Source organism: Molossus molossus, unplaced genomic scaffold (assembly GCF_014108415.1).
Source record: "Molossus molossus isolate mMolMol1 unplaced genomic scaffold, mMolMol1.p scaffold_m16_p_7, whole genome shotgun sequence".
In the NCBI taxonomy this organism is placed as follows: Eukaryota; Metazoa; Chordata; class Mammalia; order Chiroptera; family Molossidae; genus Molossus; species Molossus molossus.
In genome coordinates, this window is record NW_023425401.1 from 84,217,771 (window position 1) to 84,229,899 (window position 12,129).

The 12,129-nt window shown below is 34.2% G+C and overlaps 1 protein-coding gene across 1 annotated transcript in view; it reads left to right on the plus strand.

Moving 5' to 3' along the window:
• Positions 1–10,285, plus strand: part of ING3 (inhibitor of growth family member 3) — a 37,719-nt gene extending 27,434 nt beyond the window's left edge. Inside the window, exons 5-12 of the mRNA XM_036247439.1 lie at positions 828–924; positions 2,536–2,607; positions 3,436–3,555; positions 3,829–3,986; positions 4,591–4,784; positions 6,852–7,044; positions 8,162–8,200; positions 9,733–10,285. Coding sequence (XP_036103332.1) covers positions 828–924; positions 2,536–2,607; positions 3,436–3,555; positions 3,829–3,986; positions 4,591–4,784; positions 6,852–7,044; positions 8,162–8,200; positions 9,733–9,849 — 990 coding nt within the window. The 3' untranslated portion in view covers positions 9,850–10,285. The remainder of the gene's footprint in view (positions 1–827; positions 925–2,535; positions 2,608–3,435; positions 3,556–3,828; positions 3,987–4,590; positions 4,785–6,851; positions 7,045–8,161; positions 8,201–9,732) is intronic.
• Positions 10,286–12,129: the final 1,844 nt, after the last annotated feature.

The window sequence follows — 12,129 nt, forward strand, 5'->3', positions numbered from 1 at the left end:
AAAAAGATGTCACTAATATAACATGAATATTTTTCAAAGAATTCATGATTTTTTGTTTAATTTCAAAGTAGTAAACTTGAAAATATATTTAACATTAAGCTTAAGAAATAAATTAAGACTTATTGCTAATTTGAGGTGTCATATCATTTTCTTAAATCAGTCAAAAAAAGATTTCTAGGTGAATGAGAAAATAAAATGTGCCATGTTTACAAGAGCAGTAGTTTTACAATAAAACCATTTTAACCAGGCTCTCTGGAGAATGGGGTTTTTTGGCTAAAAATTCCTTTTATTTCAACCCTTTACATAAATGTTTACAAGTGTAACGGTCTTCTTTCCTGACTTAGAGAAATGTATGTGTTGGATGTCATAGCTTCTTTCTAGACTGAGGATCTTTCATTACTCATTCTAAGTAACAGTGATGTGGCATGGCAGTGTGGATGGCCTTGTTATACATACGACGAGGTTAGGCTAAAAATAATCCAGGGCACACTGTGAAAAGTTACAAGCCCTCCTGTGCCTTTCCCCCTCCCCCAAATCTCTAATATCATCTTTGCTTTAGTTTTTATATCCCACTTTTTTCCAAACATTTTCCAACAAATTGCAATTCTATTTTCTTAAAACTTAAAATTTATTAAAGGGGACTTTGGAGATTATTTAGCCAGCATCCTCATTTTATAGATTTAAAACCTGAGGTGTAGGTTAATTGATCTGCTCAAAGACACAAAACAGATTCATTAACAGAAACAAAGAAGTAAGTTTCCTTATTAAACTGACACTTGAATAGTGTTCCAGATTTTGATGTTTATCTTTGATCTTCTTTGAAACAGGTAGATCGACACTTGAGAAAGCTGGATCAGGAACTGGCTAAGTTTAAAATGGAACTGGAAGCCGATAATGCTGGAATCACAGAAATATTAGAGAGGCGTAAGTAAAATTTACAGTTTTCCGTCAATGTTGGACAGTATGTGTGCAAATCATTGAAGAGACACTTGAACCGCAGAAATTTCTCAGATCCTGCGCTTCAGTGGATGGTGGCAACCAGGTTGGAGAGCTTGGACCTTGGCAGTTGGAACTGTTTGAGTCATGGAAACGGAGATAACATCGGATATTCATTCACTCGCTGTAAAAATAACATATTAAGTCATTTTATTTTTAATATGCATATATGCTAGTGAGATGAGTGGTAAGAGCAGAGTTTGAAAGAAAAATAACCATCTAGACACCAGTCAACCATCTGTCATTAACTGGTTTGTCTTTGCCCTGCCTATTTATACTTTGTATAAACTGTAAGCTTTCAAGAAGGTTATTATAGTTTACTGTTATCACTTCTTGAATTTAACTAAGGAGACTTCCCAAAAATGGAGACATGAGCTTTGTTTCTTTAACTAATTTAGCATTTCTTCCCACCTAAATAGGTCATGTCCATAAAAGCATACAATGTGGTGCTAAGCCCAGAGTGAACACCAGCTAAATGCTAGTGAACCAAATCTGTATTATGGCTGACTTCTACTAGAATTTAGTTAAAGGGTACAAACATCTTTTTTTCTTGCTGCATTTTAGTGGCAAGAACATGCACATATTTCTACATACACATGAAAGGTGTTTTTACAGTGTTAGGGTATTTATCTCTGTTGATATACTCACTAAAAGTCAACTAGAGAAGCAGCCAGGCATGACTTCATCTTGGTGTCCATAGCTGCATTTGTATTCATAAGTAGATCTATCAATTTAGATGATCATCTGATTTATTTGTGGTACTTTTATTCCAGAGGAACCCTGTTTGAGGATAATAAATATTTTGAGAGAAAATAAAATATCCTATAACTGCTTTGATTTTTTTTTTTTTTTTGATATGCTGTAATAGCTGTAATGATAATTCATGCCTATTCAGTACTATAAGAAGATTCATGAAGCATCCTTATAAGGACACAGACAAATGAAACTAAATTGCATTGGGGTAGAAAAACTGTTCCACCCTATGCCATGCCATAATTTCATCTCAAGGGATCAAAATAAACCCAGAACATTAATTTAAAAGTATTTTAAAGCCTGGAGGTAGAGATTCTGTGCTTCACTTTCCACAAGCTAAATCTTAATGATCAAAGAATTTTCTTTCATATAGTAATGTCTCATTGCTTAATACATTAGGATCTCCCATAGCAAAATCTTAACTCAGTAAACCTAGGTTGAGTTTTTTACCTCTTATGGGGTTATAATATCCATTCATCCACTTATGTAGTACCTACTGTTGTGAATTCCCTTATTAGATATTAGCATGCCTTCAGCTGTTTTGAACTTAAGGTGAATATTGAGAAATGGATTAATTATTATTTACAGAAAGTATGAAATTATTTAAGGTTGAAATTGGCAGTGGTGACCTAACATGTTTGACCAAAAACACTCAGGCATGTATGTACATCAGTTTGCTAGTCCTCTGCCGGGTGAAGGTACACAGTACCTATAGTTGATTGACATGTAAAGTTCTGTGGTGACCATTAATGGCAGTAAATCTCTGCTTTTTTTTTTTTTATTTAGGATCTTTGGAATTAGATACTCCTGCACAGCCAGTGAACAATCACCATGCTCATTCACATACTCCAGTGGAAAGTAAGTCTGGTTTAGTGCAAATAAAATTTGAAATACAATTAAAAATTCATGTTATCTGTATATTCTTTTTTATTAGATCTACACAACTAATTGAGAAATAAATATCTTTCCCTTCCTTTTATTAGATATATATATTTTTCAGTGCAATTATTGACAGACTTCTTCACTTTAGAAAAGCATATTTGATTTGGGAACGAAGAATCTGTTTTTTCCTAGAATCCATAGAGGAAGAATGTATGGTACTAATAGCAGCAATACTTCCCACATACAAATACTTGATTCTCTCTAGGGAGTCTTACAACTGAATCAAACAGTAAACTACTTAATGGTGGGCTCTTTGTCCTTTTCTTTCTTGCTTCTCCAGTGCTTAGTCTACTGTTTGGCATATAATCAAGTTTCATTTAGTGACTGAATGGTTAGTCAATTGGCTTGATGACTCTCTGTACATTTTTTGACAAATTTGACATGAAAGAAGGGTTGATTGAAAACTTATCTAAATTGTAGATAATGTTTTCAAAACAGAATTTCCCTCATGCTACATGTGAAACCATGATGCATCATGGGTTATCTTCAGTACTTTGCTACTGAAGCATCATGGGTTATCTTCAGTACTTTGCTACTGAAGTTTTTTTTTTTAATGTCTGAGCAGTCTGCTGTTGATAAAACATGTGACACAGAGAGGTCTGTTTGTCCTGTCTTCTAAGAAAACATAATGTATCTATTTCATGAGGAACTCATAACTGTACCAGTTTATAACTAGATAGAAGTATTATGCCTTGTCTGTAGTTCTCTAACGTTTAAAAACACGAGTTCTTTATTCATATGCAGAAAGGAAGTATAATCCAACTTCTCACCATACGACAACAGATCATATTCCTGAAAAGAAGTTTAAATCTGAAGCTCTTCTGTCTACCCTAACATCAGATGCCTCTAAGGAAAATACACTAGGTCAGTTTATTTCTTAAATATGGTTGGTTGCCTTTTTTGTTCATGTTAAAATAAGGGGAAATGAAAGTATTCAGGATTAATGAATCATACAGATTCTTTACCTGGTTAAAGTCTACATAAGGGGAAAGAAGAAAAAGGAAAAATATCACATGAAAATTTTATAGTGACATGAAAATTTTTAATTAATGATTATATCTGTAGGGAGAAATGATGTATTTTAAGCACACTATCTTTATGTTCTCTCTGACCATTTCTGATTTTAATTCTACACAGGTTGTCGAAACAATAATTCTACAGCCTCTTCCAACAATGCTTACAATGTGAATTCCTCACAACCTCTGGCATCCTATAATATTGGCTCATTATCTTCAGGAACTGGTGCAGGGGCAATTACCATGGCAGCCGCTCAAGCAGTTCAAGCTACAGCTCAGGTAAAAAGAGGAAAAGGTTTGGAAACAGAGTGTTTCATTTTGTTAGAAATATTGGCAAACTCTAGTAGTAACAAGGTGTGAACAAAAAGTGTTTTTGAATTATGTAGTTTTATTTTTAAATCATAATTTTTTGAGATCTGATATTTTATTTAATGAAATGAACATGTAGAATTTACTTGATTGATAATGAAAAGTGAAAAAAGGGATTCGTACAGTCTGATGCAGATTCCTTCTCACAATAATCGCTCATGCTGTCCATGTTCTTTACTGTGACCCACAGCACCTGTCAGGACAGTGCTTTGGTCTCTCTGCCAGTTCCAGAGCTTTCTCTCTGGCCTCAGAACTTAGATTTCCTTAAATTGAATTACTTCTATAAAGTTTGTCTCTTCCAAATTAAGTTACCAATCCTGTAGTAACTTTATAACTGTGTAAAAACTGACTTTTAATTTTTTCCATAAAATAGCTTGAAATTACAATGATAAAATGATTTAAACAAAATAAGGTAGTATTGGTTAAATCAAAATAATGTTGTCACTAGTAACACTTGAGAAAGAAAATCTACACATTCATATATATTAATGCTATCAATGAATGTCTATTCAAGATGAAAGAGGGCCGAAGGACATCAAGTTTAAAAGCCAGTTATGAAGCATTTAAAAATAATGACTTTCAGCTGGGAAAAGAATTTTCAATGCCCAGGGAAACAGCTGGCTATTCATCATCCTCAGCACTCATGACTACACTGACACAGAATGCCAGTTCATCAGCTGCGGACTCACGGAGTGGGAGAAAGAGCAAGTAAGTCTTACCGTCAGATCAGCTTGGCATCCGCTGGGCTTTCATATGTTAAACAGAGGCAGCATATCAGGGATTAGGGTGCACTCTGGAAAGGTGGCAGACGTGACGTCATTCATGCTGCCATACTTTGAAGGGGTAAAGTCTTTAAAGAAGGTTAAGAGTCTTTCATTTTTCTAGAGTCTTAAATTGGCGCTATTAATGAATTACTTCTGTTTACTTTTTTTTTAATCCTCACCCGGGAATATTTTTCTATTTATCTTCAGATAGAGTGGGAGGGAGGGAAAGAGAGAAACAGAGAAATGTCGATGTGAGAGAGACACGTGGACTGGATGCCTCCTACAAGACCCTGACCAGGGCCAGGGACGAACTGCAACCTAGGTACATACCCTTCACCGGAATTGAACCCGTGACTCATTGGTCCAGTGCTCTAACCGCTGAACAGAACTGTCTGTTTAATTCTTTTTTGTTCATTAGGATAAACCATTTTATGAAACTTTTTTTTATTTATAACCCTTTATTTTGTCATGTGTTTTAGGTAAATCACAACATAAAATACAAATTGTGTCCTGGGGATTTTTTGTTTTTAAGTAAGATTCTTCATTTTGATTAAGAATAAGGTTTCTTGCCCTGGCCGGTTTGGCTCAGCGATTAGAGCCTCGGCCTGCGGTCCTGAGAGACCCGGGTTCAGTTCCCGCTAAGGGCGCGTACCTCGGCTGCAGTTTGTCCCCGGCCCTGGTCGGTTGTGCGGGTGGCAGCCACTCGATGTGTTCCTTTCACATCGATGTTTCTCTCTCTCTCTCTGTTCCTCTCTCTCCCTCCCACTCTACCTGAACAAAAAATGGAAAAATGTCCTCGGGTGAGGATTAAAAAAAAAAAAAAAGAATAAGGTTTCTTAATTCTTGGTTTTATGTCCCCAAAACTGAAATTATAAAAATAACCCTAGATTTTGTATATGACACTCTTAGAATGATTGTATGAACTTTAAATATGAAAATTTAACGGTATTTGGCATTGTCTGTCCTGAGTACCTACATATGCTAAGTGTTGATACATAATGAAAGTTCAAATGCTAGGACAACAGAACTAGTTACTGAATAATTGTATTATAATTTTTAATATAGTCTATTTTTGTAAGTCCCTTAAAGAATAATCAATATAGAATTACCACAAAATTGTTAAGTAGTTTAAAAATAAGTTTATCTTAAAGACCCAAATTTATTATAACTGTTGGTGATAAATGTCTGTATTTTAAAAATTTAATTAACGTGCAGATAATGATAAATTACTTGTAAATTTTACAACTCTGTTTCCTGCCCTACACAGTCGGTAAGTTTCACACGTTGGTAGATGGTCGTGATCGTTTTCACCAAATGCTTCTGTGTACATATTTGTATTATAGATTTTGATGAAGAGTATTCAGTGTGCTTAAAAATGCAAAGAATATCTTTAAGTGAGCTATAACTAATACTGATTCTTAAAAGTATTGCCTATAATTTAACTAAAGGGTAAATAGTAACTGATTAAAAATTATTTTAAAAACTTTGAAATATTTTTTTTTCATCCTCACCTGAGGATATTTTTTCATTTATCTTGAGATAGAGTGGGAGGGAGAGAGGGAAGAAAGGGAAACATCGATGTGAGAGAGACACATCGAGTGGTCGCCACCCACACAACCCCAACCAGGGCCAACCGGGGCCAGGGACAAACTGTAACTGAGGTACGTGCCCTTAGCAGGAACCAAACCCAGGACTCTCTGGTCCGCGGGCTAACGCTCTAACCACTGAGCAAAACTGGCCAGGGCAAAACTTTGAAATATTTTGAAAAAAAAATTTCCTTTTGAATACCTTTATTCTCTAGATAAAACATTTTAAACAAAAATAAACCATTATGAAAAATGTTGCTCTTTTTTGTTCTAAACACTTATGCTTTTAAATCTGTTTATCAGATTAATTTGATTTTAAACCTCAATTTATACATTTCATTTTATTTCATACCACTTTTATTTAGGAGTTATTCTCAGGTAACTTCTGGATACTGAGCAAATAAAACTGACACTATTTTTTTCAGAAACAACAACAAGTCTTCAAGTCAACAGTCATCATCTTCCTCCTCCTCCTCTTCCTTGTCATCATGTTCTTCATCATCAACCGTTGTACAAGAAATCTCCCAACAAACAACAGTAGTACCAGAATCTGATTCAAATAGTCAAGTTGATTGGACTTATGACCCAAATGAACCACGATATTGCATTTGTAATCAGGTAAAAGTCTGGCATATGTCTATAAAAGCATAATCTAAATAAACTAGGAAGAAGAACAACTTTATTTTTTTCAAGTGCTGTTTTTACACCAGTTAAAATACCCTTGCTGTTTTTTACTTTAAACAATTTTCTCCTGCTTCTTATAAAAATATGTTTGTTATAAATACAAAGGATATAAAGAAACATGTAAGTCATCCATAATCTCAGCCCTCAGATGTAACCTGTAACTAAGCATTTTGATGTACCACTACTGTACACTGCACGTGCATATTGTCTTAGTCTGCTCCTGTTGCCATGATAGTATACCACAGACTGGATGGTTTAAAGACCAGAAATTTATTTCTCACAGTTCTGGAGACGGTAGTCCAAGATTAAGGTGCTGACTGCTTCCATTCCTGGGTTAAGGAAAGAAAATCCTGTAAATAGCTTGGCAATAAAAGTAGGTTACCTACAAAAGAACAAAGTCAGATTGACCCACAAGTCCCCCTTAATAACACTAAAAACTAGAAGTTGATGAAATATATAGAGAGAGCTTTGAGGGAGTAATGAGTGTTCCTCCAAAAAATTGTTACCCAGAGAAGTTGTTCATGCACATAGAATCAAAAAGTATGCCATAACCCTTTTATGGAAAATTATTCAGTCCATTGAGAACTTCAATGAATTCAGGAATCAAGAAGTTGTGCCATAAAGTGCTAGTAGTGAACAGTCAAAAGAAAATGGGAAAGGACATATAATAGGTAATAAGTTTAGAAGTTTCAGTGAAATAGACTATTGACTGGTAAAATATAAACGACCTAACATGACCCAAGAAAAATAAGAACCTAAGTAGTTAAGTAATCAAAAAAGAAAATCCTTACAAAAGGAACCACCCACAAAGGCAACTCCCACATCAAGCAGGTTCTTTCAGAGATTCAAAGAGCACATAATTTCTGTATAACTCCCCCGTGCCCTGCATGTCTTTTAGAAAAAATATATAAACTATAAATCTATATACTTTGTTTCTTAATGCAATTGTATATTCAGTGTATTTCTATTTTCTAACAGTATAATAAACAAGAAATTAATTTGGATTTAGATGCTTGTTATATAGTTTAATAAGATTTTTTTTTTAAACTAGGTATCCTATGGTGAGATGGTGGGCTGTGATAACCAAGATGTAAGTCTTAAATTTTTCTGTTTAGAAATGAAAAAAAATTGCATACTATTACTTGAATATTTCTATTTACTGTGTCTTTCAGTCTAAGAAAACAGTTTGCAGTTACATTAATTATGTTGTGTTAATGCTAGAATATTCCTTTCCAAAATAGGATAGTGTTCCTTAATGTGTTCCCTATTTTAACTTTTAAAGCTAATTTTATGGTTTTATGCAGATTATATTTCTCTAAAAGGTGTTGCAATGTATGGAAATTAGAATCCAATTCACTCATCATAGTGAAGCATTGGAACTCGTAGACAATACATTCTTTCAAGAAGTGCGATGCTCAGGTGAAGGGTGGAAATACTGAGGAGCTAATGTGAGATTATTTTCCTCCAGTTCGTATAGCAGGTCCTGTTGTACTCTGCAGCTGTCAGCTGACAGGAAAAATATCACTTCTGATATAAAAAATAAAGGAGGTTTGAAATTGCTCTTTTGAAAGCTCAATTTTGGTTAGAGATATGCTTTTATTGAATGCTGAGAATGTTTGTTTAGTCATTTTCTCTCCCTCCTTACTTTCATATAACTCTTCTGTCCATCTTTTACTCCACAGGGGTAACAGCTCTGAATTTTATAGAAATAGAATTAGAATTCTATAGAAATAGAAATAGAATTACCTACTCAGTGATGTCAGGATCCTAAGGTTAATGCTAAGATTAAAATTGTTTAAACAGTGTAAAGATTGAGCGGGATTGGCTAGGTGCATTAAAATTTGGACTTTCCCTGACCTGACAAGGTCCCCAAAACATGTTCACACAGAGAGAAAAAGAATCTCCTTCCACTTCCCTCTTTAAAGTCACTTACGGGTTTTTTGTGATTATCGTAAAACGTTATTGCCCAGACATTTAAAGAACACCATTGGAAACTGTCTTCTGGGCAGTTAGTGAAAATGATGAATAAGAAGATTTCTGTGAATACCCTATCATACTCTGATCTCTCTCATTCCCATTTACATTCTTCTGAATGGCAAGATTTTCTATGGAAGTATAGAACTGCCTAATACATTGCAGGGCACAGTACCTTTCCTCTGCATATCTGGAAATGGGTACATCCAAAGGGAAAGCCAGAGCTGTCCTTTATGTCTTTAATTACAAGTAGCTTATTCCATTCTATGTGGGAGCGAATAGGGCTGAATATTAAATAAAATCTTTGAAATACATTTTATTTCTACATAAGAAACCCATCTCACTTCTTCTTGTCTTTAAAAGTTGGTATTGACTTACTCTTCAAGAAAACGAAAATTAGTGAATTTTAGTTCATTTTAGCATTATGGAAATAGATTATATGAATCTCAGAATTAACAGAGATGCGTAATTTTTCTGTGCCTCCATTTCCTCATCTCTGAAATGTATCATTTGGACCATATGATTTCTAAACCAGCTCCTAAATCTAATAATTCTGTTTCCATTAATCTAATTAATATTGTCTAGTGGACATATTTTAATATACTGTTAATTTAGAGGTACTAAAAACGATTTCTTTGCAATTTCTAGTGCCCTATAGAATGGTTCCATTATGGATGTGTTGGATTGACAGAAGCACCAAAAGGAAAATGGTACTGTCCACAGTGTACTGCGGCCATGAAGAGAAGAGGCAGTCGGCACAAATAAAAATGGTCGTTTCATTTGAGAAAGAAAAAGAAACTTCAGCTAAACATTTTATATAGGACTTTAAAAAAAGAAGAAAAGAGAAAGAAGATACAGTGCATTTCCAGGCAACCAGTTAAAGGATTTACATAGACAATCCTGTAAGATCTTGAACTTGAATTTTATGGGTTGTATTTTAATAATGTAAGTAAATTATTTATGCACTCCTGTTGTGCTATGAATATTATTCCAGTTAGCCTTGGATTATTTCAGTGGCCAACATATGCAGACATTTGTATTCCTCAGCCATTTTCACAAAGTAATGGGCATTCTATAATTTAAACTTCAAAGAATTCCAACGATGAAGATTTTAAGAAAAGTATTTTATATTCAACAGGTATGTTCTGCTGCATGTACTGTACTCCAGAGCTGTTATGTAACACTGTATATAAATGGTTACCAAAAAAAAAGTTAGTGCTTCTAAAAAGAATTTAAGATAATGGTTTTTTAAATGCCTTTATAATAAGCTTTGTTTCTTTGTGAAACTACATTCAGCAGGCTGAAGGAAATGGTTCATGTGATAAAGTGAGCTGGTGTCCTCTAGAGTACCTGGGTACATAAACAGAAACTCCTGTAGGTGAAAACTAATCTGTGCCATTAGTCTTTATATGTTTCTACATCCAGACAGAGTGCAGTTCATGAGGGTGGGAGGGGAGGGACTGAAGGGGAAAGGGTGTTAAAGTGATACATTTTTATACCAAATGTGTTTATTTTTTTGTGCAAGTAATCCTTAAAATTGGAATTGTATTAGGTGTTAAAATAAAGTTTTTAAAAAATTACTTGTATTTATACTTTACACACTTAATGAAAATTTCTTAATTCCAATTAAATTCCAATTTTCATAATCTATAAAAGACAGAGGCCCAGATCACAGAAAACTGTGTAATCTGTGATTTAGCATTTGTGATGTGAAAATAAGGGAAAGACATTTTTAATGTAAGTTTGAAATGCAAATGTATTTTTTTAGATCATCTCTCTGGCTTTTCCTTCCGTTGGAGGGACATGAAAGGAATCTAATTACAGCAAATAAAATGAAAATAATGATTATAGATGTTTAACTTTAGGCAGTGTGGCCAGTTTAGGTAAAGTGACCCCCTGGATTGGAGCTTAAATTTCAGTTCTATTTTTTATTTTACCACATACTGGTATGACAATTAATTCAAATTTTGAATCACTCTGGGCCTTATTAAACCAGGGTGATGCTAGCTATAGGAAGTCTCTAAAGCACTTCTAAAGGCTTTATTCTGTAGGTGCTATTCAAATTGTAAATTTTGCGTACTTACCGAGTCTGGTCGGTAGAAAAATCCTTAAAGCTTTTAAAACACTTATTATGTCATATTTTTTATATAAAAACTTACTGGGCCCATTAGATTTTTCCTTTAATGAAAACCACTTAATGAGCCTCTTAGAACTTAGTCAGAAAACTGTGAAGTCTATGCAATGCTACCCAAATGACATGGGTTAGATAGGGGATTTCAGAGGTCTCTTCCAGCTTTGCCTTCCCACAGTTCTGAGCTGCTGCAGTCTGATTTCATAACTGGACAGCCCATAACGCTAAGTTAGGTTCATTTGTGGGTTATCATGATTTTCTAGTATCATGAGTATTATGATTTAGTGGTACTCAGTATTTTCATGGAGATTTTATAAACCTTTAAGAAATAATATATAACGTATAATATTCAGTTAGCTTATCAGCATGTTGCCTGGAGATGCTTAGTGGTAATTGTTTAATGTTCTAATTATATATAATGATTTTTCCAACCTTGTATTATAGGAATTGGTCAAAAGAAAAAGCCTTATATGTAGCCTTATTTTAAGAGACAGTTCCTTGTCAGAGTCAGGAACATCCCCGTTTCCAGCTGCTAACAGCCCTTTTCTGTATGTGAATTCCACTGCTTACCACATTCACTCAGAAAACATTTTGACAAATCTTAAACTCAAACATTGAATATTTTGTGAAGTGTTTATAAAGAAGTAAACCAAAACTTTGTGCAGTTATTTAATAATGGGTGGAACCTGTTACTATCTCCTATAGCCAGGCATGGAACTACCTCATCAAGAAAAATGTGGCCAACTATTAGTATTCTTTGTGACATTTACACCAAGGGGTATAATAAACATTTTTGGTATTATAAAATACACATTCAAAATCTTTGTTGTACAAAACTCGTGTAACAATTGGTGGCACAAAAAGATACAAATGTGGGTTCACAATTTATAGGTGGTGAAAATTGAGGCCTTACT